General features: G+C 36.9%; 1 protein-coding gene across 4 annotated transcripts in view; it reads right to left on the minus strand.

The window, feature by feature from the left end:
* Nucleotides 1-25,286, minus strand: part of anks1ab (ankyrin repeat and sterile alpha motif domain containing 1Ab) — a 52,850-nt gene that overhangs the window by 6,209 nt on the left and 21,355 nt on the right. For 3 of the 4 annotated variants that reach the window (XM_055050200.1, XM_055050202.1, XM_055050204.1), the window contains 11 exons: nt 18,042-18,140; nt 16,759-16,905; nt 13,983-14,090; nt 11,052-11,222; nt 9,660-9,797; nt 9,439-9,510; nt 7,502-7,585; nt 7,248-7,385; nt 5,997-6,173; nt 2,292-2,390; nt 1,467-1,564 (listed from right to left, as the gene is read on the minus strand). In XM_055050200.1, coding sequence (XP_054906175.1) covers nt 1,467-1,564; nt 2,292-2,390; nt 5,997-6,173; nt 7,248-7,385; nt 7,502-7,585; nt 9,439-9,510; nt 9,660-9,797; nt 11,052-11,222; nt 13,983-14,090; nt 16,759-16,905; nt 18,042-18,140 — 1,331 coding nt within the window. The remainder of the gene's footprint in view (nt 1-1,466; nt 1,565-2,291; nt 2,391-5,996; nt 6,174-7,247; nt 7,386-7,501; nt 7,586-9,438; nt 9,511-9,659; nt 9,798-11,051; nt 11,223-13,982; nt 14,091-16,758; nt 16,906-18,041; nt 18,141-25,286) is intronic. The other variant, XM_055050203.1, reaches the window with a different exon arrangement.

The following is a 25,286-nucleotide window of genomic DNA, read 5'->3' on the forward strand; positions in this document are numbered from 1 at the left end:
ATGCAAAAGTTTGGAATTTTTTTTTTACTAGTACCATAAACATTTTTTTTTAAAGTTTTTTTTTTTAAAAAAAAATCCAATGTCTAATTAGAGCTAATGTATTCAGTAATGGAAAAAAAGATCCACATGAAATAATTGTCATTCAGATAATACCTAAATAAATTATTGTAAATAAAGCACATTTGTCCATTGACTTTAATTTGTAGATAGATGTTTACAAAAGAAATTATTATGAAAACTTAAAAACTAAATTTTTATTTACCAAGTTCATCTTTAAATTGTATTTTAATAATGTTTGATTATCTAAATAAGACATGTACTATAGAAAATCTAAATAAATGTTAAGAAAAGCATGAAAAATCTGTTTTTACTACCCCAAGTACAATTTTCTAATTTTCTCCTGGATTTTAATATTTGTAGGCCTCCAGTTCTACTGTAGTGTGTAGGAATTACTGTTGATGCCATTTTCAATAAAATTCACTATTTTTCTCCAGGTCTGACAAATAACAGTAGGACCCATGTTGAATGCAATAGCATGACCTCTGTAACAAAGAATAATTACAAACTTAGGTTTTGACCCCTGCAGAGACATGCTTTGCACAAATTGAATATTAAATAAATATTAAAATATTATGCATGTCTAAATGCATAATATGTAGCACAAAACTGAGCCTCTATTACAAAAATATGTCTACCACTATTCTCAAACCTCTGCAAGAAAATAATCAACATTTTCTCCCAAAATGTCAAACTGTTCATTTAAGAGTTAAGCTTATAGACCAATTTAGCCTTACACAAATCATTCCAACATATCTAAAAATACTTGAACTTGCTGTGAAGTCAAGCTTGAACAAATCAAAAATGAACATACTTGTTTTGCCTGTGGAGAAAATAAAAAAAAATGTCTTGAAAGAAGAAGAATAAAGATGCAACCTCTGGGAGCTATTGGGGATTTGTAGGCAGATGCAAGTTGTCAGGAAGAGGAGGATGAGGAGGAAGAGGCAGTTTGGTTGAGAGAGCAGGGCCACTGTAAAATGAGATCAGTCCAGGATCATCTGTTCCAGGGCTCCACCATTAGCTGCAGCAGCAACAGGCGAAGGGGAATCGCGGGGGGGCTGCCAGGGATGTTGTGGGAGCTTGGGGAGAGCCGCAGGAGTGTTTGTCATGGCATGTAGGAGGTCGGCGTGGGTCGCTGGGCGGAGCAAAGGAAGGTGCAGGAGGAGGCAGCCCTGAGGGATGCTATACCATCACAGTGAGAAGGCACGGGGCTCACATGTATATATCTCTGTGAGTGTGTGTGTGTTTGTGTGTTTCTCCGTGAAAGAAAGAGATGAGCGGAGAACCGGATGCAAGGGCAGAGGAAAAAAGTACGAGGGAGGTGCAGTGAGAAGCGGGGGGCGGCCGTGGGGGGTGGCAGGGAGCGGGGCGGGGAGAGAGTCCGGCCTCAGAATATGGTGGTCTCGTACTTGGTGCTGACAGGACGCCTGTTGGAGTCCCGCTGGTCGCAGAGCCAGGTGGTGCTGCCCAGCGACTGCATGTCGCCATCCATCTCCAGGGGGTCGATCTGCCGGAGGGGGTGGGGAGGGAGGAGGGACGAGAGGAGGAGGTGTGAGACGTGTGGCAGTGGAGGCCATTTGTGCCACACTGACAAGTCCTCAGCTCACACACGTGCATGTGGATTAGAGGTACAGTCAGTCCAGTGATCAGGTTATAATCACAGACACTGAGGACTCAATCCACAGAGAATGGATGACATCTGACAGAAAATACTCTCAGCTTCTGTAAGCAGCAGCAGCAAACCCAGACATATGACTCTCTGGAAGCTAAAGAGTATTCTGACTAGTAGTTAAGAAGCAGCTCATTCAAGATGCACATTCCTTCATACTTTATTCTGACAAAACAATGTCAAAATTGCATAAAGAATAACTTAAGGTAAGCATTTTGCAACTATCCATCTGACACCACCAAAGGCAATCTTGTTGCAATGAATTTAACCCTCAATAGCCACTAGAGTCACGTGACCTTTTCACCTTTTCCCACAAAGCCTCCACTAATTTCATTTTCAAACTGTAACATGTAAGATGGAGATGAGAGATGGGGAAAGGGATGAGGAGGTTGTATGAGCTCCAAAATATTAAGAACCACAAAACAAAGAGTCAAAGTGCACTGCAGCATCGCCAAAATAATAATGATAATAATGATAATAATAAAAATAGATATAAAGGAGGTTCAGGTGTGTAAGCAGATGTATGGTGACTGAGGGCTGAATAAAGGAAAGGAAAGAGAAGGACCTGGATTCCAGGGCTAACAGAGTGCAACGGGAGGAAGGAAGGACGGTGGGTAGTACACGTGTGACAGTGACAGCAGCGGCATTCGAGCAGAGGGGCACCCTGGGAAGCAGGAGGACCGAGAAGACAAGAACAAAGACATGTTATAAAAAAGAAGGCAGGAGAGGAGGGACAGAGCATTAAATGGACAGTGAAGAAATCCAGCAGCAGCACAGGAATATCATTAGAAAAATCTGTTTTCATGTCGGGGATTTTTGGCTCTGAATAACAACCGTCCCAATCCCATTTAGCAGCAGCAGCAGCCGAGGACGGCAGAGCTTTGGATTTCTACACATGCTGACGTGGTGTGCATGCGTTGCAGTCGTGAGGATGGAGCAGAGTGTAATTAATTAAACATCAGGTTCATTTGTTTCATCATAAGCAGCAGCTCTTTTTGCACGCCTGACACACACGGACGGATTATGAAACAGTCGCCAAGCCGTTTGAAAAATCCTTTACGCACCCCACGGAGGTGTGTGACGACCATAAACCAAAAAAATAACCCCACATTTACAGTAAAGATATGATTTGTGGTTGTTTGATACCTACTGCATTAGGCTGTCTGGCAAAATTGTTGCTAAGCTCATTTTGTTTATTCTTTGGCATTAGTCCATCCTCATCTTTCCATTTTTATTTTCGCATTTCGTGAATTTTAGCCACTGATTTTTTTTTCCTTTTGCATCTTTTCTGCATTTACGCATCTGTCAGAGTAACTTCAACAAGCATTGAGGCTGGCAGACACTCACTAATTACCCATTACCATAAAAGCCTTTCCTAATTACTTTAAACAAAAAGCAAGAGTGGGGTGTCAGATTCGTCCATATCATTTTTGAAATGCTGGAATTAGATGTGGGTTCGCCATGTGGATCAGCTGCTTCTGCGGGGGCTGACTGTTTGCTTTAGGCTTAGTCTTTTTTTATAAAGCCACGCATGTAGCTGTCAAGAATATACTTAGGACATCTTTTACATTTTAAAACAATTCCGGGCAATTAAACAAGACATTTCCACAGCACTGAGGGTGGGAGTGTTAAGCAACTTCATACATTACCTTTACTGACTGACATAAAGGTAATTTATGTCAGTAGTTCCGTTTAAAGGTCATATAATTTAAATATTAATTCATTAAATAAATATTGTTTATTTCTGTTGATTTTGAGTTCCAGCTTATGAAAACTCAAAATCAGTTTCCCAGACAGAAAGTTTATGTTAACTTATCATGGCAGCCCACATAACTATGGGCAGAACCTGCTTATCAACATTTGCATGATGCACAAGGAGGAGGCACAAAAAGTCATTTTTGAATAAGTTTGCTGTTCCAGTCATGTTAGTGGAGAGTTTGGAGGAAGGAAAAAGCATTGCAGACAAAGGTGCACCACTAACAAGAGAAATTACAACCTCAAAAGTATTGTGAAACATAATACTGAGTCAGTTTTCTTGATCACAGATATGTCCAGGGCATAGGTACAATATTCCTTGCGGTAAGCCACTATTAAACTGGAGACAAGAACAGTCTTACCTAAACTAAGAAACTAAGAACTTGAGAAAATGACTAAATTGTTGCTCAGTAGTAAAAAGTCTTATTTTTTAGATGAAACTACATGTTGTATTTCATTTTGAAATCAAGTTCCTATCGTCTGAGGACAAAAAATCTAAGAAGCTCTGGATGCAGTTTAATATTTCAGTGATGATTAAAGTGATGATTTGGTGAGCCATTTCATTTGGTGTTGATCCGCTGTGTTTTGTCAGTTTCAAAATCAGCACAGCCACCTACCAGCAACCTTAAGAGCTGGTAGTTCCTGGATCCCTTTACCAACAAGCTTAATGAGATACTGATTTTACTTTCCAGCAGTTCTTGGTGCCTCCCCACACCACCAAAACACCAACATGATTGAAAAATCCATGGGGAAAGAAATTATCTGCACAGTCTGGATGCTCATAAGAGAGAAGATGAGAGACAACAGGCCCATCAATGTAAAACAGCTGAAGGCCACTATTAACCCAACCTGGGCTTCCTTAACTCCTCAATAAGTAGTAAAATGAGCTGCAACAAGTATTTATTCTGTTCACTGGACACTACACAGTTCTCAAATAGGTGGGCATCCTATGTTAGCCCCCTTTTTTAAGATTGCCTAATTTTTAAAGGAAATAATAACATTTTCCTAGAAGTTGAATTTTAAGTTTTCATTAACTACAAGACAAAAAATATCAAAATGAAAATAAATAAAGATTTGACATTTATCACTTAATTTTTTAATTGGTCCATAAAGTATGCAAGTTTATTTTTTTGTATTGAATTCCTGAAATAAATGATTTCTTCGTTGATTTTCTAGTTTACAGAGATTAGGGCTGAAACAATTAATCGGATGATTCATAATTAATCAGTTATTGAAATAATCCCCAACTAAATTAGTAATTGATTGATTGTTAACTGGAGTACACAGACAATGTACGGAGAGCAGCAATTAGTCAAAGCTGTACCATAAATATATACATACATCTTCATTTAAGTTTAGAAACTGTATTAAAACAGTTTCTGTAAAAAGAACATTTTAATTAAGAACTTTTTGCTATCCAATTTTTAATCAGTTAATACAATAATTAATCAATTAATCTACAACTGATCAAGCATACACTACAGGAATGCTATATTATTGCATTTTTTTAAGTATATTTCTTATCTTAAAAATATTTAAAAAAGTATACATTAATATTTTTTATCTGATTAATTGCTTAATCAATTAATAAAATAATCATTAGTTGCAGCCCTATCAGAGACGCACAGGTCCTTGTTAAGCTGCTAAACTCTGCTGGTTTCCTGACACTCAAAGCCATTAATGTTGTAACAACTGTAACATTGTGGGATGGGGCTTAGGAGACAGTTAACAACACTTTGGGGATGATATATAAAATTTGTTTAAACCAACAACATTTTGGAGCAGCATGAAGCATTAAAACTAATCACAGATGACAAAAATCAGTCCCCGTCTCATCTAAAACCTGAACACTGAGCCAGGCTCATTATGCAGATGTGTGCATACTCCATATTTTATGGCAAGAGGCAGATGGTAAAACAAAATGATTTGTGTTTCTGCATAAGCAGTTGGTCCTGCAGCATACACACACTCTGAGGTGACAGTGATTGCTGAACGCCTATTATATGCTGCCAGAAAGGTCAATATGTCAATGCGTTCCCCTGGGAGAAAATACGCAGCCTACTCAATCATAGGTGAGAACATGCAGGCGTGTCCTCCCACCGGGGGGGCTGAGCTTTTAGGATTGACCCGCAGTGTATCATTCATCTGCCTGTGAGCAACAAATAAAGCTTTCATTCATCACTTCTTTTTTTTTTCGCATATGCACCAATAGAAAATCACCACTGATCGGGATGGACTCTCAGTGCTGTGGGGTATGTGAGTGGAAGCTGGTGGAAAAGTAATGACTCATCACTTTTTTTCCCCCACACACAGCAAATTTTCCTTTGTAGGTGGCGTATTGGGAATTGAGCAGCGGAGGGAGAGAACTCAGCCATGAGGTCTGTGTATATTTTCTGAATTATGACTCCATAACTGCATATTTCTACCAGTTCCTTCACCTTATAAACATTGAATGACTTCAAATAACAAGAAAAGCCTAATAAAAACCATTTTTTCCTCCTTTCTTGATACTCACCGCTGATCTTCTCGTGCTGTTCCACGACTGAGACACTGGGCGGCTGGTTTTGGTTTCTATGAACTCTGAGCCCAGAGATGTTGGAGGCACATAGTGTCTCGCCCTGGCCTGAACTGCCATCTGATAAGCCACCTCAAAGGCCTGTCCCAGTGTTAAGATGATCTCATACGTTTGAATCTAAATCAGAAAAAAAAGTTAAAACATTAACTGACACGTATAATCTCAAAAATGCTTTATTCATTTTTATTCAGCCTCCATAACTCAAAGTTTTGCAGAACCACATTTTACTAAAATTAAAATATTATTTGGTATTTCGCACGCCATCCATATTCCCATCAACTGCATGAGGTGAAGCCACCTGCATGTTCTCCCTGTAATTTCCCCAAAGTCTGTTGGCAGTTGGTTAAATTGAACTTTATTTAAGGCTATCAGAGGAATGGAATCTTATCACAAAAGCACATCATAATGTTTTTGATTTTTATTTGTAAAAGAATTTAGATTTTTATTCTCCCACTTCCCACTTTATGCTGAACTGTGATTACATATTTCAACAAATATGTTGAAATTTGTGGCATTCCAAAATGTGTAGAATTTCAAGTGGAAATAAAACTTATTATTACTTAGTATTATTTCAAGTGGAACTGTGTACTGCTTAATGTGTAAATTATGTACTTTATGTACAACGAAAGCTTTGTTATGCATAAAATCAGTATGGACCTTCTTTTTCGATATATCTGTGACCAATTCTGTTTTACAAATCTTAATTACTACAAAATGATGAGCACATGCAATATTCATAGATGAATCGTTAGCCCTGAACGGCTCCATGTAGCATAATGTATCATTACATATTAAAATGTTTTGAACAACAACTAAAAGGAAACCGATTCAGGAGAATTTCTTCCTGCTTAAAAAACACAGACAATTCACAGACTGCTGACACTGATGACTGATAATTACCCCTTTTCACACAAAAAGAAAATGCAATGATTGTTGTTGACCTTTTCACAGTTACTGAGACATTGAGCAAAACTTCAGATGAAAAGTGATTCAGTCTAACAGTAGAGACCAAATCAAGCTATTTGATGAGATGATAGAGACGAATAAAATGCCAACAGGATGTTTGCATACAAGTTTAACTGCAGGTAGCTGATGACATGCAAAGAGCAGTGATTATTATAACTCTTGACAAAATGACAAACAGGTTCACATTTGCATTTCCCACAGTTTAAAACTGGTTTGAATACTTACGACTTCCACAGTACTGAAGACGTGACAGAAGTGGTGGCCGCTCTTCGAGTCCTTGGTGATGTAAGCAAAGGTACAGAGGTCATCTGGGTCCTGGGCGGCACACGAGATGTTTCTGATTTCATGCTCTGCAACTATCATCTGTTGGAGACAGACATGAGGTAAAATGTGAAAAGTAATCAATCTCCATCAATTTGACAGCAATTTTTGTGTTGAAATCTTTATATCTGTTAGCACAGATGCTAACATCACTTCACCTTAGTGGCAGCATCGATGAACTTGACACCTCTATAGGTAATGGACAGTATGACAACTGGGCCCTTTTTGGAATCCTTTGATTTCTGAAATGAAAAAGATTCACATCATTGCCATGTTTAAAAAAAAGAGAAACTGATTATTCTTCATTTCCTCAGATTTAATGATTCATAGTTTTGGTCAGAAGTATACATACACTCTTTATAGGAATGAATGTCATGTCAATCTGGAGCTTTTCAAGACGTTGCAGGTTATGCAATTCAAACATATATATACACCACCACTAATATTTGTGAAATCTGTCTGTAAGTTGCACTTTAAACACCCAGTTTTTGTAACATTATTCTGGGTTGTTGGTGTTAGAATCAGTTAAATTGATTTAAATGGGTTGGTTTTCTGACACAAACTTTCAAGCTCATAGTCTGCAGATTTTTAATAGTCTAGCATTGACCTCAAGGACCTTCTACGAGGCAACTGCTACCAACTGTATCACCATGCCACCAAGTCATGTGGTTTGATAAGAAGGGCTTTGTGCCTTTGAAAATCCCAAGTACCTCTGTCCTTCAAAGGACACATCTACTCAGGTTACTGAGTATAAATATTCGGGAACCTGGCCAGACAACATTCTGCCCTTTCCAAACTGCACTGACAAATTAATCTAAGGTTAAATTAAAAGTCAGCTTTTCTCTTTCACATTCTCTTCTAAACTAATATTTTAAAAAAACAATACCATCATTTCCTTGTTTAATTATGATGTAACTTACAGAAGGGTATGTAAGAGCTCACTCTAAAAACCTTGGTGTCCTCTCCAGCTCTGCCAACCAATTTGCAACAAATGATCCGTCCAAAATTCACCACTGCACTCCAAAGTCCTCTCTGAACTGGTAATCATTACACACCAGCCACACATTCATTGGTTCATGTTAAAATACAAAACACTCTTTGGTCTTTCACTCCACCTAGTCCTATTGCAGCTAAGTCTTTCTAAACTTTATCATTAATGTTTTATCAAAATAGCGTTCATGCTGTCTTTCTTTTTTTTTGTTCCTTTTTTTGGAACACTTTTTTCATTTTTGTTCAAAAGAGCCTGTCTTTTATGAGACCACATTTGTATTGAAGAAATTGTTGTAACACCAGTTTTACACTGCGATAAACTTAAGAGGGTGTCAACTAAGAAACAAGCATCTGGTCCAAAATTGAAACCGTCAGGCCTTACCAGAGGCACAAAAAACAGACAAATTTCTACATATTGTTTTTTGATAAGTTACATCAACAACCAATGAAATTACACTTTGCTTGTCCTGGTTGATTCTCTTGAAACTAGAAGATGAATACATGTTTTTTGAATAAATAAAATTGCTCACAATTTGCATCACAATTGAGTGGAAAAGCAAGGTTTGGATCAGGGTGAAATTTTTAACACTTGACAGCTTGACACTGTGCCAGCTGTCAAGCATCACACTGAGTTTCACTAACTTGGTACTTGTACAATGCAAGGTGAGTACTACTACATATATATTGTATAAACCTAAGCTCATGCCAATATCAAAAGTGTGTTTTGAAGGGATAAAGGAAGCTAACATGATGTTTCAGAAATGTTTTTCCAAAGGTCTCTATGTGATGGAAGAAATTCTGGAATAAGTTTTAATTTATTTTTTGTCCCAGGAAACCAACTGATTTGAAGATATTCTGTCAGTTTGGCCAAAGAATGTTGAATATTCAACTAGAATTATTCCAGAATGTATGGACAAACCTTCTGAGGGACACATATAAATCTTTGAGCCTGTATATGGAAGGTTGACACAATTGTGTAACAACAAAAATATTAAATTATTCACTATAAGACTCAAATTCTCATGATAAATGAACTTCAGAACAAAAACATGTATTTGTTCTTTTTAGGTTGGAGTGGGAAGAAAAGCAAAATTCTTTAACTCACCCTAATTTTAGCACAGGCATCTTGTGTGGACTCAATTCCTCGTAAATCCCTGATTATCAATGATCCTAAATACTGAGGGGAGAGATAAATCAAAACAGTTCAGAATTCAGTGTCCTCATTGCTCATGACGATCAAAACCAAATAAAGAGAAGAAAAAATATATCTATTTAATGAAACAAAAACAGATGAAACGTGTGCTGAAGATAGAAAAGGATACTTACTGTTGCCTCGTACCTGCAGGAGTCCAGGATGAGCTTCTCAGGCTGGTGATGCCAGGCGGACACGGTGGCGTACGTGGCAGATTGGCTCGGTGGCCGGAGGTTCAATCGAGACTCTTTATGTCGTTCACTGTGTCTGTCCTGCAGAGATGCAGAGTCACAGCCCTGCATCCCACTTTCTACAGGTAAGACTGGGATTTTTGCACTACTTTGGGTAAATACATTCAAAGAACACTCAAAGACCTTTTGACTCCCGATACTAATTTGTGTCTCTGTTGAACTGCTGAGTTACAAGACCTCTAACTGCTGCATATTAAAGCAAAAGCATCTGAAGTCTGTCTGGTCAGCACTTTTTGGTAAGTCGTTTTTTGATATCCGAGCAGGCTCATAAATATTCATGCATGTTCAGCCTTCAGGTCAGTGCAGCATGTGCTGAGCTCCTTCCTAAATCACTTGTCAGAATAAAATATACTTGTGATAATAACACACCAAAGTTCTATCAGAAAGGTATTGATTTAAGATGTCATTTAAAGCAGACAGTAGAACATATTTCTTCATTTCCAGAATGATGTTGTTTCTTTTTCTCTCATTGCCTGACTGAGTCAGAGACCAGGCGTGCAAGCTTGACTGTTTGTGTCGCAGTTTGACCTTTCGCAAATGCTAAAATTTGATCACAGAGATATTTTTAGCTCATTCTCACGCAAAATAATCCAAGACACCCAGGGAGGCTAAGCTTCATGATATGAAAAACAGCTGCAGGGCTGGGTTATTATTTAATGCAGCCAATTTTTTAACCATCCACTGATGTTATTTTCATATAAATGTATGATGCTGCGCAAAATGCAAGAGAACAGAGTGAAAATTAATGTGTTTTTTTCCTTTTTTATGTATTTTTAATAATAAATTTAGCAAGGGGTTGGACCAAAATCTTGCCAACCTTTGTGTCAGCCTTTTTATCTGTGCTTGAATAAATTCATCCAATTATTTAAGCCTTGAGGGACAATTGACTGAGTTTAGTCTGCTGAACATGAAAAATATTAATAAATGCAATGAGTTGCAGTTTTTATAACCATAGGACACAGCAGTAGGATTTGAAAGGTTACCATTTAATTTATTTTGAACTTACCACGTTAAGATGTTTTGTAGAAAATTCATTTGATAATTGCACATAAATGGACAGAGATGCATTATTTAGAGCAAGGCTCTATGGAATTAAAATCTGCCCACTAATTATACTGCTATATTAAACTGTGGATGAACATAGCAGTTCTGCCTCTGGGAAGAAAGCAAATATGCTGAATCCTCCTCCATTTTTTAAACCATTAATTCTCTCATAATAAGCTGCAGTGGGTGGCTTCTTTAACTGAGATCCAAGTGAAAGAAGTTGAAACTCACTACAGAACGCGGCCTCTCATTGTAGGATCGCAGCGAAATACTGCAGTCTTGATCCACTGCTCTTCGCCTCCGGTCCGACTCGGTCAGGGGGAGGAGCATGTCCATGGAGCGACTGGTGTAGGGGTCCAACTGACTGAGGGGCGAAGTGGTCTGGGATAGGAGGTCATGGAACTGTCACAGAAAAACACACAGAGGCACACCAAGTAGATTAATGTTTTGACAGCACTGGTTTTCCTGGTCTCCATCCAATCTTTTGACAATAGATTGCTCTCTTGGTTTATTTTAGCACAGTTTAATCTGCCTGATAAATCAGCCTTTGTATTTAAGTGGTACTGAATCACTGCCACATTTCAAACATCTTTCTCTGTAATGAATTAAAAATAAAACTGTTGACCACACGATACTGGTTAATTTTATATTGGGTTTGTGGGGTTGTTATTGTTGTGACACATTAGAAGTCAGACAGTTACTTTTAAAAAGCAGTTCTTATCATCACTTTAATGTTATCAGAACAAAATAAAACTTTTAGTCCATATCGCTCTGCTCTATTGGGGTTTAATCTCCACTTATCCAAAATATATAAACATAAATGCTATCTAAAGAAAATATAAAGTTACAGTTTACACAGAGCACATAAATTGAACAACCTTTCTAATTATGCACATTAGATATCTACTGTACCAACTAAATTACAGAAAGGCAATTTCTGTACCTTATTAAAGAATCCACTAAAAGCATTGCAGTCTAAATAATCAAAAAGTCACAGCTTTTTCAGTGAGGGTTGGTATAGCTGTTATGGGGTGTCAATATCTTACTGGCAGCTGAAAAACCTTAGTTTAATCATGTTTTGGAGAATCAGGAATTCATTCTGGTGGAGTTAATCTAATAGCTTCTTGGGAAATACTCATTGAAGAGCAGATTTTCACCATGCGATGCTAGTTCACAAACCTTTCTCGCAGTTTAAGAAAATGCTAGGACATAAAATGTTTTACCCCGTCACTCATGCAGACAATAGATGTCGACACAGTCACTATTTTCTCAGCTACACAATGCCAGAAGATGAATGTGAATCAGTCAGGTCTCAATTCTTCCTGCCTGATCCCAAAAGCAACTGAAAATCACGATCAAAGGTGCTTTTCAATAATTCAATCAAAAGGTTAATATATTTCAGCAATTCTGTTTGAGAAAGCTTTGTTGGACACATTGTGGTAATTGTCAAATATTTTGTTATGCTAATTTTTATTATTAAAATTAAAACCAAAATATCAGAATATTAGAAAATTGGCCTCAATGCTAAAAAAAATTGGATTCTTTATATATATATATATATATATATATATATATATATATATATATATATATATATATATATATATATATATTATATATATATATATTCTTGCCTAAAATTATGAGTCTGTTTTGATTTAAAAGCCTCTCAAGACCGATATTATCAATTTTGCTTGTGAATCTTTTTCTGACACGGTTTTTCCTTCCACTCAACATTCTGATAATCTGCTTGTCTGAGCACAACTATCTTATATATATATAAGATAGTTGTGCTCAGAAAACAGACTCATAATTTTAGGCAAGAATCAAAGTGAAAACAGCATTCCTTATGTTGTTTATTTTTCAACAAGCCTTGCAGCACTGCATGATGTAACTGCTAATGCTCACCAACATCGTCAGTAGAAGACTACTTCTACAAGCTTTTTCATCTCTGATCAGCACTTGTTTTTTTATAATCTGGCTCATACAGTTATTGCCTTTTCTCTCCTGCCCTTTGTCTTGGGACTTGGTAATAATGACTCAGTTTTACAGCCTATAGTTGTCAAGGAAACAACAGAAAATAGCATCAACATAACTAAGACTTTCATTGAGAGTTTCAAAAGATGAAAAACATTTTTTGAACTTTGTTGTTTTTCATGCAAAGGATTCCATATTTAGACTAGCTTGCCACCAGTAATAACAAAGTTGAGCTTTGAGCTCCCAAGTGAAACAGTGGCTTAAACAGAGACAAAGCTGTGAACACTGCTGCTCGCACAGCCGATACTGAGCAGCAATTTTCTTCTCTCTCTATTATTCTCTGCTGTTATTGTTTTGTGCCAATTTTATGCTTATGCACTTTTCTCTTATGTTTTGTTTTCTTGCTTTTTTAAATAGTTTTGTTTCTATTTGTAGTTTTAATGACTTGTGATTTTTAAAATGCCAGACCAGAGAATAAGCCTGGAAATTCACCTTCAGCTTAGAAAGTCAAATAGTTAAAATGTAACAATATTTAAAAAGCAATTATTCTCTATACCAGTTGCAGTCAATAGCAGCTGGCCTAGTCCAGGACAGTCTGGACAAAACTCTGAATAAGAAACCAGAGTGTATTTTTAACTTGGGGAATCCAGTCAATTAAACAGTCAATTAGCTCTAAGGTAGTTTTAAAGAAGGCAAATAAATCTGTATAGATAGCTCCATAATCTGAATTAAAACAAACTGAAAATTTATGGGAAAAAACCTGAATGTCTGAGACGATGTCCACAGAACCTTCAAGATTTTTCAAGACAGACTGAGTGGAAAAAAAGGTCAAAATTGTACCAGGCAAATACTTGATCCAATTAGAATGTGTCATTGCAAAAAAAAAAAAATGCATCTTTACTAGTATGTAACGTATTTCAGTTGGATATTCAGGGTACTTACAACACATCATTTGTGGACTTATCTATGTTGATTTCTTTTTATTTTTGTTGCTACCAACATCTGATATAATTACCATGTCAACAACTTCATCAGATTTATATTTACTGAGAAAACATTGATGTATTTACAATTCTCCCTGCCAAACATCGCTTTTTGTTGGAAGTTAATTCCCACAAGGCAGCACCAAAATAACAAAGAGGGCAGATTAAGTGTTAAGTATGTAAACTTCATAATCAGTCTTACCATAATTGGGGACAGCCGACGGGATTTAGAGGGAGCTTCTTCATAGGGTCTCTCTGCTAGAGATGCAATGATCCTCTTCCTGTGGCCTAAGGGCCCGACCTTAATGACCTGGATGGAACAGTATCACTCTGAATTTCCATTTCACAGTCATATGAATATCTCATACAGAACAATTTATCCAGACAAAGCTAAGTGAGATAAATATAAAAACACACTGGCGGACTTGATGCTATGTACTCTTCACTGGCTGGCAAACAGAAGCGACTCTCGTCAATAATTCAGCTTCAATCTGTTTTGCCATGAGCCTAAAGTACAACACTGCGTCCTTCTTGGGATGCTCTAAAATTCACAAGCCATATTTGGATGATGAGCTACGAAAACAGAGAGGACCTTTCAGACCTACAGAACATTATCCAGAAAAATATAGACAGTGCAGCTGTATTTTCCGACTGCCATACGGAAAATTGCACAACAGAATAACATCTTTATGAGTACAATCTCTGCTTAACCATTTACAAGAACCACATCTGCTCATAAGTCTAAAAGTCTTGCAGAATGAAGCAAATATTCATTTCATGTAGTAAAATCTCATCACCTTAATACTATATATTTGCATAATTGGCTATTAACATTCATGCTCATCCTCAAAGGGTGGATGTTGAGTGATTAATGTTACATTTGCAATTATGTTCCTGGTACAAAACCTTCCAGAACAAGCTCATGTAATACTTTGTCTGATCGGTTCTATTATTCAGAAGCAGAAAAAGCAAATAGTCTGTGCATTTATTTCTGGTTATGTTTTTATTCTCCACAAAAACTCCAGCAAAACCAGTGAACACAACTATAGTGAAAAGAACCTTGGAATGATTTTGGAAACGTGACCTGGATCGTAGATCAAGAAGCTCCATGCTATTCGCTCTAAAATGCTGAAGAGGATGTAGAAAATGTAATGGGCAAAGAGCGTTCTGCCAAGATGCACACAGGCAGTTCTTGCTGCTCTGCACACGGAGAGTAATGTGCCATGCACTCAGACCCCCATCTTTCTTCATCGCAGTCTGCTGGACACCGTCCCTCTCCCACTGCATTGGCAGCAAGCTTGGCTGCTGCTACTGCAGCTCTTTCTGCAATTTTACCAGCGCTGCCGTTTTGTTTACTGCCACCAGACGCTGCAAACATAATATAATATCTTCAAGCACATTCATTCCCAGCTTCTGTGCTATTATCCACTTACATAGCAGACAACGATGGCTCATCTACTTTGTTTGCCTGGATGTCCTCAATAAACATGGCACTAGCTAACATTCAAAATGCTAAAATAAATAACATTTCACATAATGGCGAGCTAAATGTTAGAAGCCGCACTGGTGATTACCAAAGGGTTGAAACCTAATACATTTCCAGCAGAGAAAAAGCCATTCCATCAAGAATAGTGAACATCCATGAAATTCAAAAATGTGAAAATATTACAAATAAACCATAAGACTGGGATCTGTAACACCTAATCTTTTGCACACTGTCTTTTTCACCTTATAAAACAATATGCAAAGTTTGAACACATAGAGAACTGATCAATAAATCATCCAAATACAGAATGAGTGCTTTACACCTTAGTCATCAACCTAAGCTGACTGGCTGAGCAAGGAGAGTGTTAATCAGAGAAGCAGCCAAGAGACATTTTGTTTGGCAGGTAACTGACACCCTGAACACATCAGGTCCACCATGCAAAATGGTGTAGGCAGGATTATGCTGTGGTAGTTAATTTTCTTTCAACAAGCACAATAGTCCAGTCGAAAGACCTGAGACTGAGTTGGAGGATTAGATTCAGCACTGAACATGAAGTCAGAGTTACATCAGAGAGGTTTTGATCAAAGTACAACTATGTGTTAGAATGTCCAAGACCAAACAAAATTAAATGAGGAATTTAAGCAATGGTTATTATACTGTGCTAATTTGAAATAAACTTCCAAAAAACTGCAAAACTGCTGAAACAAGGCTAAAAGCTATTTGCTTAGACTTTCCTTTGATTAATAATAAATAGAACATTGATTAATTCTGGACTGAAATACAACTTTTCATTACTTCTCTCTATTCTGTCACTGGAATAGTATCTTTCAGCTTTTGTTTGTCAATTGTGTTATGCTTTTGTCATATAAAGCACCTTAAGATGCTTGGTTGCTGAAATGTGCTATTCAAATAAACTTGACTCAAGTCAAGCAATAAACAAGGATCAAATTAATAAAAGGTCACAGATGATGTATGACATTTACAAAAACAAATTCAAACTGCTTTTGAGAATTAATTAAAAGAAAGCTCCACTCACAAAATGTGTGCAATTTTAAGAACTGCTTGATTGAAAATGCAACATGCATCTCTCAGTTGGATCATCCGTTTTAAGACCATAACAAATTAGTCCTCCTTTATAATCACTGATTACCATAAAATGTCACAATATTTCCCTAAGGACCAAACCAAATTAGACTTTTTCTGTCATCCCTCACCCACTTTTCAACTTAATTTATATTATCTGTTATTTATCTACTAATTACTCTATGATTTCTAAAGCATCTGAGCTGTAGTTTTATGGACATTTTTTCTATCTTTGAAACACTTTTTTTGATTCTTCTGCACTCGAGTATTAAATGCCTCTTAACCTCAAACAGAATCCATGACATTTATCTTTCAGTGAGAAAGTTTTCATTGCCACAAAAGTGAAATTTTATATCAGCTCATTATAACATGTTAAACATTTAAAGTTAAATACTTAAACAACTCTTACATTGACAATTTCCAGCTCCCACAAGTTCTTCACACACTCCAGGGTTCGGTAGCCATTAGAGAGAAAGTTGGGAAGATACTCATGCAGGCCAAGGCCGTCCAACCAAGAGGCTAAAGATGTGCTGCCATCACAACCCAGTGGTTTCACCTACAGACAGAAAGACAGGTGCAGGAGAGCAAGTGCTGTGGTGTTAATGTCAAATTAGGAGTAAAAGAGGAAGCAGTGCTAAATCCAATTTTCCATTGTGAGTTCCACTTGCAATGCGGAGTTCTGCCATGTTATCCTAACATAGAGTCTCAAGCTATAGACAATTTCAACTAGTCCAGGGATCTGCAACCTGGGCTTCCAGAGGCACACGTGGCTGTTTGGCCAGTCCAATGTGGCTCTTACGAAACCAAAAGAGAAACATTTTGATTATGGATGCAGCAAGAAATTGTCATTTAATGAGTTTTTCCATTAGTTATTATGCAAAAACTGCTTTTAATATCTAAAACTAAATGCCTCTTAAATCTTTTAAAACATAGCAAACTTCAAACTGTCCTACCTATATTTCTTAATTTTCCATATTTACAGAAAATCTCATCTCATTCTACAAAATAGTTTTTTCTTCTTCTGTAAAATCAGATTGGCTTTTTTTGTTGTTGTTTTTTGCAGCTCCAAGTGAATTTTATTTTGTAGTACTGGGGGAAAAAGTGGTTCTTTGAATGGAAAAAGTTGCAGACCTCTGAATTTGTCACAACAATTTGCAAACCAATTGAATTTTTATGTCTTGTTCAGAAAAAAAAATACAAATCTGACCAATAACAAATAGCTCATAATTTTATGTTGTAAAAAAATGGTATTCATTCCCTCGTCATCTCCGCATCCACTTGTGAACTCATTCATCTCTCCATCCAATAAACAGAATCTCCTAAAGTAGATTATAAGGAAATTTAATTATTTTGTGAGTTTAAGATTATAAGTAATGAATAAAAAATGAGAGCAGTGGAAATCCGAATTCTGCACAAAAATCTATATTTATGTATTAATATTGCAATTCTCTTTTGAATTATGTTGTAATAAAGCAAAACAAATCCATTCCATTCAGCTTCATTTGTGGCTTAGTTGTTGGCCTAAAACTGATTACTGTTATGTACAGATTATAACTTCCAACCAATCCTGAAGGGAACAATATCACATTCACATCCATTTACAATAAAAACCTTTATCTCATTTCATTTTGGCTAATTGTCATCTGCTGTTTAAGTACTGGAGTCTATTTTTCTGGATATGGTGTTAAGTACCTTGGGAAAGCCACGTGCTGCATGGAGGATTTTCTTTCTGTGCCCCGGGTCAGTGATCCCCATGTCTCTTAAATCTTGGTCCTCCATCACGTTACTTCCCTGCATGTGCACAAACATGAGAAACATGCAAATAAACTCATCAACATACATGCACAACCACATGGATGAAATCATCAGGAACATCCATGCAAAAAACTTCTTTCAGCTACAGCTTTGAGCTAAAATGGCCTACATATCACATAGTATGTCTGCTTCTCACTCATATGAACATAAAATATTTGCTCTGAAAATATCCAATCAATAAAACTGTTACGACTTGTTCTACACGCTTCCTGAGAACAGCTAATTGCAGCTGTACATGTACACAAACACAGAATATGCACATCTCTGACACAAGCACTAACAACAGAATGGGAGGACAATGAAGTCAAATAAAATGTGCATGCCAGAAGTAATCAATCTAATCTGGTGCGACTCAGAGAGAACAAAGCCTCCGAAGCAGCAGCATCTACAGGACGCCTTGGTTGCTGTTCTGGTGTGTGTCCCAAAATTACATCCATTATTTCACTATATCTTTCACAATTACTGTTTGATTAAAACCATGGAAACAATCTACAATTATAACACTATTCTAATCTCTGAAATCATGTCTAAAAAGCAGATTCTTGTTTAATTCGTGGAGATGTTCACGCTCAGCTCCAGAGGTTTTGTCTTCTTTTCCTTTTTTAAGCAGGAAGAAAGTCACAAAGATAACCAGGAAAATGAGAAAGAATGTTAAAATGCCCTGTTGTCTTTACTCAAACAGCTTTCACTGGATTGATTTCTGAACACACGATGCAGCAACATCAGGGTGCAGTCAGGAGATTACTCACTGATCGCTGTAATAAAAGGTCAAAATGAAGTTGTGTCGGACGTGAGGGAGGCCCAAAATAGATTCTCCACTTTTATTAACACAGTTTGAAGTTTGATGATGCCTCCAGGACTCTGCAAACTTATTATTTCATGCTGCATTTGAAACATGTGACGGGAATGTATGCTTCAGTTCTTACGTAGCTTATGAGCTATGGTGGCTTGATTTAATCGGATACGACTTGCAGATGTAGCCATGGAAGAAGTCCTTCATCTCACTAAATGCATTCGGTTAAAGCAGCAGTGAATTAGAATTGCTCTATTGGTCTGCCCCAATTGTTAAAAAAAAAGTTCCTATTTCAAGATGCAGTGGGCGTTAATGGTGAACTGATGAGGAAAAATAGGTTTATGTGTTATAATATGTAAGTTCAGCTCCACATTATGCCAACCGAAACAGAAAGGGCTGCAGAGACTGATGCAATATTAATATGGTAAAGATGCAATGTGTATGCATGATGGGCAACTTCTAGATGCTCCACACAAGACAATATGCCTCACTGCCACATTTGTTTGGAAATTAGAGCAGCAAAGCATATGAGAAAAAAAGGAAAGAAATTATGTGGATTTTTAGTCTGAAAGGAAACGTGCAGGCATAAAGGCAGAGAGAAGGAAAACCACTACCACCCTATTTCTGGTGGCATGAAAAGAGCACAAAATGATAATCGTCGTGTAAAAATTATGAGAATGGGCGCACAGCTGTTCATAATTTATGATCCCTCAAAAGCCGCATCTCACAGCAGTCATCACGTGCAGAGCGCCTCGCTGAACCATGCCAGCGCCAGCCCCTTTGCTCTAAAAGGAGAGTAAGGGGAACTTTGCAGTACAGTATCTTCAGCTGTGACGTAAGTGGTTTGTAGGTGCAGTGAAGCATATATGCGGCGCTTCCTGTCGCACCAGAACCAGAAAATTCACTGGTTTCTGGTGTAATTAAGACAAAAATAGCAACATTAAAGTGATGAACTTCAGTTTAAAAAATGGAGATGAGGACCAAGGAGCGAAGGTGGTCTTACTGGCTTTTAAAAGAATTATTAGTTTTATTAACCAGATGTTTCCAGTAAGGTTATACAATATTAAGCAAGCGCATGAGGTGTGACAATGATGATAAATGTTGGAATAAGTAAGCAAATAATTTACCATACATGTTCATTCCTTACTGTTTTTGAGTTCATTGCAAACATAAACCCAATGATGATGAGACACCTAACTAGCTTCTGTAAAAATTTTTTTTTTTTAAAACAATATGGTTTGAATAAAAAAATTTAAAATATTGTTACAAACGCTCTTTGGCAAAGAAATTACTGTAAAAGTATATTAATGACTTTTCTAGAGAGACAGACTCAAAGATTTTCATTTGTAAAAACAGTACGCAAAAAAAAACTATGGACTGTTTAGATTTTATAAATTTAAATAAAATATTGCCACACGGACATCACCATGTCTTTTATGCTGCAAGTCATCCTGGGAGATTACACATGTGAGGACTGTCATCTCGGCAGAACAGTAATTTCTGTACATTGAGTAGCATTCAATGCTTTCAATTTGACCCAGAGCACATTGAAATACAAGGCAATGCAGATATGACAAGGGTAAATGAACTTGAGAAGGACAAAACAGATGAGAGTTTGCTGAAAAAGCTGGTGTTTGTTCTACTGTTGCTTGGAAGTGACAACCAAAAAGGAGAATGAATGCTGCAAACATCTCCAGTTTCTATCTCAAGCTGTTTAAGATAAGAAAGAGAACAAAACACTTCATTTTCACTATCTTCCAATTTAAATTTTTTGTTAGCTCATTTGTTTCAACTGATTTCTTGTGTCCAGCACATTGAGGCGGTTTGAGTCATTCCAGACGTTTTGTGTACCACCCTCATCAACTTTCACAGCTTTGATTTCTTATGTTGCTGTTAACATAAGAAATCAAAGATTCACAATATGTCAAAAAAGGACATCCATAAGTGAAAAATGTAATAAGGACATACAAATAACTTTTGGGACAATATTAAAATGGTTTAACATTTATAACATTGTTTGTGTGATTAAAGCCAACAAACACTTTGTTTTTAATGTCTGAAATTAAACCAGGCTAAATGTTTTTGTTTCAGGTGAATAAGAATTATCATACTTATTTCATTTGCTAGTTTCCAAAATAATTAGAGCAATAAGGTAGTGTGAGGATGGTAGCAACATGTTGTGTGGGTGTTTCACTGCATATAAAAAAACAAACTGTGAATTTCCTAAAATAGTTGAAATAATAAGCAAAGAAGATTACACATCTTAAGACATCAGCCAAGTTGTTCAAGCTTTTGGATATCTAAATGTAGATATTCCAAATGGATAATAACCCTAAGAACACCACCGAGGTACTTACAAAGTAGCTTATGGAAAAATAAGACAATAATTTGAAGTGGTGCAACCACAAAATCACACTTCCACAGAAAATTTGTGCACAGAGCTTGAAAGGTGTGTGAGGCCTAACAATATGATTGTGTTACACCAGTTCTGCCAAGAGGAATGGGGTGCAGTTTCAGCAAACTATTTTGAGAAATATGTGGAAGGACACTCAAAATGTATATTAATACCTTAATATTGTAATATATTATGATAATGTATGTAAATATATTTCCATCTGCTAATGGAAAATGTAGCTTGATTTGATGTAAATATCTAGCTTTGAGTGTTTTCCCAGTTTTATATCTCATAAGATGTCTGGTTGTTAACAATTTCTACTTTATCTACTTATTTTAGGACTTTGGAGTACATTTAAGTGGATAAACATTGTTAGGTGAATTAAATCTGATTGACTGATTGATATAAAAGGAAGATTTAAATAATTTATGCTATCCTAAACCACTTTCTTTAAAACACCAGAACAGCAAAGTGGCCTTGGCAATGGATTACTTTATGGTTGTCCTCTAGGAAAAGGAATCCAATCACAGCTGAATAGAAAATGAGCCATAGTGCTGCCATCTGCTGATCAGCCTAACCACCTTTACAAAGAGTCCCACAAATGAGTTCTGATCGATCACATCTGAAACAAGTCTGGCACCACCTTAAAGGGCACAATATTAAACATTCACAACACTAGCCTGACTACTCTGACCTTTCTCTTGTTTGCAACCTCCACGTCTTTCTGGGGGTTGCATGTGTAATTTGCCTGGTGAGCCTAATGATTTATCTCTTTGATGCATCAAGATCAGCAGACACATTAGTTGTGACATGAACAAGAACATCTGAATGCCTGATGACCTACAGTCCCCATCACATTATTGCCTTGGGAGTTTCCACAAACACTGACTCTAAAACCCTATCAAAAAGGAAGATTTGTCGGGGTTCTTCACAACAACTGTGGATAATGGTACAGGTTTAAGACAAACTTATTGTGAAAATAAAAAAAAATATTTTTTAAGGGTATAAATATTTCTGCATAGCTCATGTAGGACAACCATTCTTTATGCATAATTGAGAGCCAGTGCAACATTTTGTCACCTTCCTTAAATAATGGTCATTTTTTTACCAAAAGTTATGTTCAACTTTTGGTTGTTGACTCGTGGTTATTTATCTAAATAAATTCAGATAAACAGACTATCTTAGTCTGACCATTCTCGTGTATTGGTTGTGATGTGACAGGTAGTTTTGTTATAGTTCCTTTGTCAGTAATATTAGATTTTTTTTGTGCAGCTATTGCAACTTCACCTGCAGCCTAAGAGACTGAGGGTTTATTTATTTTGAAACAGAATGACATGTGCCCAACAGTTACTTTCAGCAGGCATCTTGAGTACAGCAGTATAATTTAATTCTGAATTTATTGCAGAACATCAAAAAGGACTTCTAACACTGCCATAAGTAGTGACCCATTATATTCCAATGTACATTGAGGAACTTGAATTGAGAATGGCTTAAAATGGCAGCAATAAACAACATTTTATTCAAGAATGAATGGCTGTCACCAGAGACGGTGAGGATAAACCTTTGTTACTTACTGCAGCAGCAAGTCACAATAATTCCCCTGGAGAGCAGGTTGTTGTCAGACTGTTTCTCACACACGTATCTAAAAGTTTCAAGTAGCCTTTTCCACACTTAAAACTTAACTACAAACTCAATGACCACATCTTTTGTGACTTTCAGAGCAAAAATAAGACCAATGCCACAGCACTCTGAACTGAAACTCAGATCTTTTCCATGTATTGCATAGCAAAAATTTTGAAGTGTATCTTGCAAAATGCATGGACATCCCTGGCCCTAGGCATTGCACTGCAGTCAATGTTGAGTTTGATTAAACTGTGACTGTGGTGTTCTGGGCAATACAGTGCACAGTTCATTTCTACAAGATATCCATCAAACTCCTGACTACGCTGAAAATATCTGGTCAATAAGGAAACAGAGCTCCCACTCCCCACGTCATCACAACTTTCTCTTTGTCTCATTCACCAACAGTCCTAGTGTAGGTTGTAGCACCAGCCCTATGCACCATGATGGCTGACAGCAATGCTGCTTCTGGCTTGTCAACTATAACCTTAATATCAGCTCATTATTTTTGAAAACTCAGCGCTACACTCTATGAAACATCGTGGTTTCCAGATGAAGACAGTGACAACCACAACCCAAGCTGTTTTTGTTTAAGTGCTGTTTAAGTTAGCCATTAAAACCCCATAGGCCTTGCATCCTGTGAGACAATGTTCCAAAATCCATTAAGATTCTGTATTCATAAAGTAGAGAAGAGAATGAATAGAGCTGTAATTTATGCAAAAACTTTGAGACCTTCTGTCACTTATGACTTTACTTTCTTCCACAGTGCCTGCAGGTATAGCCTGGAAAATATCTAGGACATGTACATCATCTATGTTAGTGGATGTTTTGTCAGCTGACATTGGTTTTGAAGCCACCTCAGCTGGCAAGTGAGGGAGGAACTGTACCATGAGTCTGCGTTGCCTCTCCTGGGTGTGATGATGTATGGTTTGTGTGCATAAATACTACAAAGAGGATCAACTGTAATTCATTTCACAAACATGGAAAGAACTCAGCTAACAAGAGGATCTCTACTCTGCATTCATCCATCAAAATGGTAAGAAAAAAAGGTCAGGGGGAGATGTCAGCAAGATTTTGCATAGCATTCCACTGCTGTGTTCCACTCAATGCGGCTCATTCTGGCTTCATGATCTTCTCAGAACTGACTTGATTGGTGATTTACAAATGGAGTTGTTGGAAAACTGTTTGTGAAAGTTGCTGGAGTTACAGGAACAACAGTGCAGTAAATGAGAAAACAGCAAACTTGGTCAAATTAAAGAAGTTTAGCAGCAGCCTGGCAGAGAACAGTGTACAGAGTCAGGGCAATGATGTCATGCAAGCTGACACATTATGAAATTTAAAAAGATTTCACTGTTTAAATATTTTTGCAAGCCTTTATTTTATGTATTCTGAATGTGTGACCATAAACCAATACAATTGTTTTCATATTTCAGTTTTATCCAGCTTGTCCTTTATCAAACAAGAAACAATTATTTTTTTCAAGCAACATTGTTATCACAATAGTATAACGTTTTTAATATTATGCTGCAAAAAGTCTACATATAGCGTTAGCACATGGTAAATTTTCTAGAATCGTGCAGGCCTAACCCTAACAAAATATCAACATAGATCCATTCTGATGCATGAATTCAGACAGGTTTCATCAGAAAAGTTAAAAGGACAAAAAATGAAATTACCTTAAATGTATTTTTGACATGATGTACTGTATGCAGCAATATCAGTGTAAGAGGATTAAGCAGATTAATAGATGAGTTATTCATTGAGTCAGCTTTATGCCACACAGCTCATTCCTGATGTAATCCTTTAATTCAACATATCTAGACCTGTAAGACTCATGCAGCCTTATTGTCACATGAACCTTTGTGGATCTTATGATCAGGTCAGCACCACATTTCAAAGTTGGAGTGATCACATTTTCTTAAACACCTCCATTGTACTTTGATCAGATCTTCTCCAGAAAGCAAGAGTACTCGAGCAGAACATTTTTTTTTTTCTTTTTGAGCTTTCTGATCTCAGTTAACAGAGCTCAGCTGTGACAAACAAATGAAACATATAACCTCTGGTCCTAACACAGCTCTGTGGTCTGAGAAATGTCCACATTTATCCCTCTGGGCCGACTTTTTTACAACACATAGCCATGTTTTCTGAGAAACATGACCGTTGGAAGGAGAGTCTAATTTGGTTTTCTGCAGTCCCTGATGACAGAGCTATCAGCTTTCAACGCTATGTTCTTTACAGGAAACATGATAAGGCTTTTAGTCAGATTGTGGATGTCCTTTGAGTTACAGTTGAGTGAAATTATTTAAATGTAATC

Source organism: Poeciliopsis prolifica, unplaced genomic scaffold, assembly GCF_027474105.1.
Source record: "Poeciliopsis prolifica strain line A6 unplaced genomic scaffold, Auburn_PproV2 SCAFFOLD030, whole genome shotgun sequence".
Classification (NCBI taxonomy): Eukaryota; Metazoa; Chordata; class Actinopteri; order Cyprinodontiformes; family Poeciliidae; genus Poeciliopsis; species Poeciliopsis prolifica.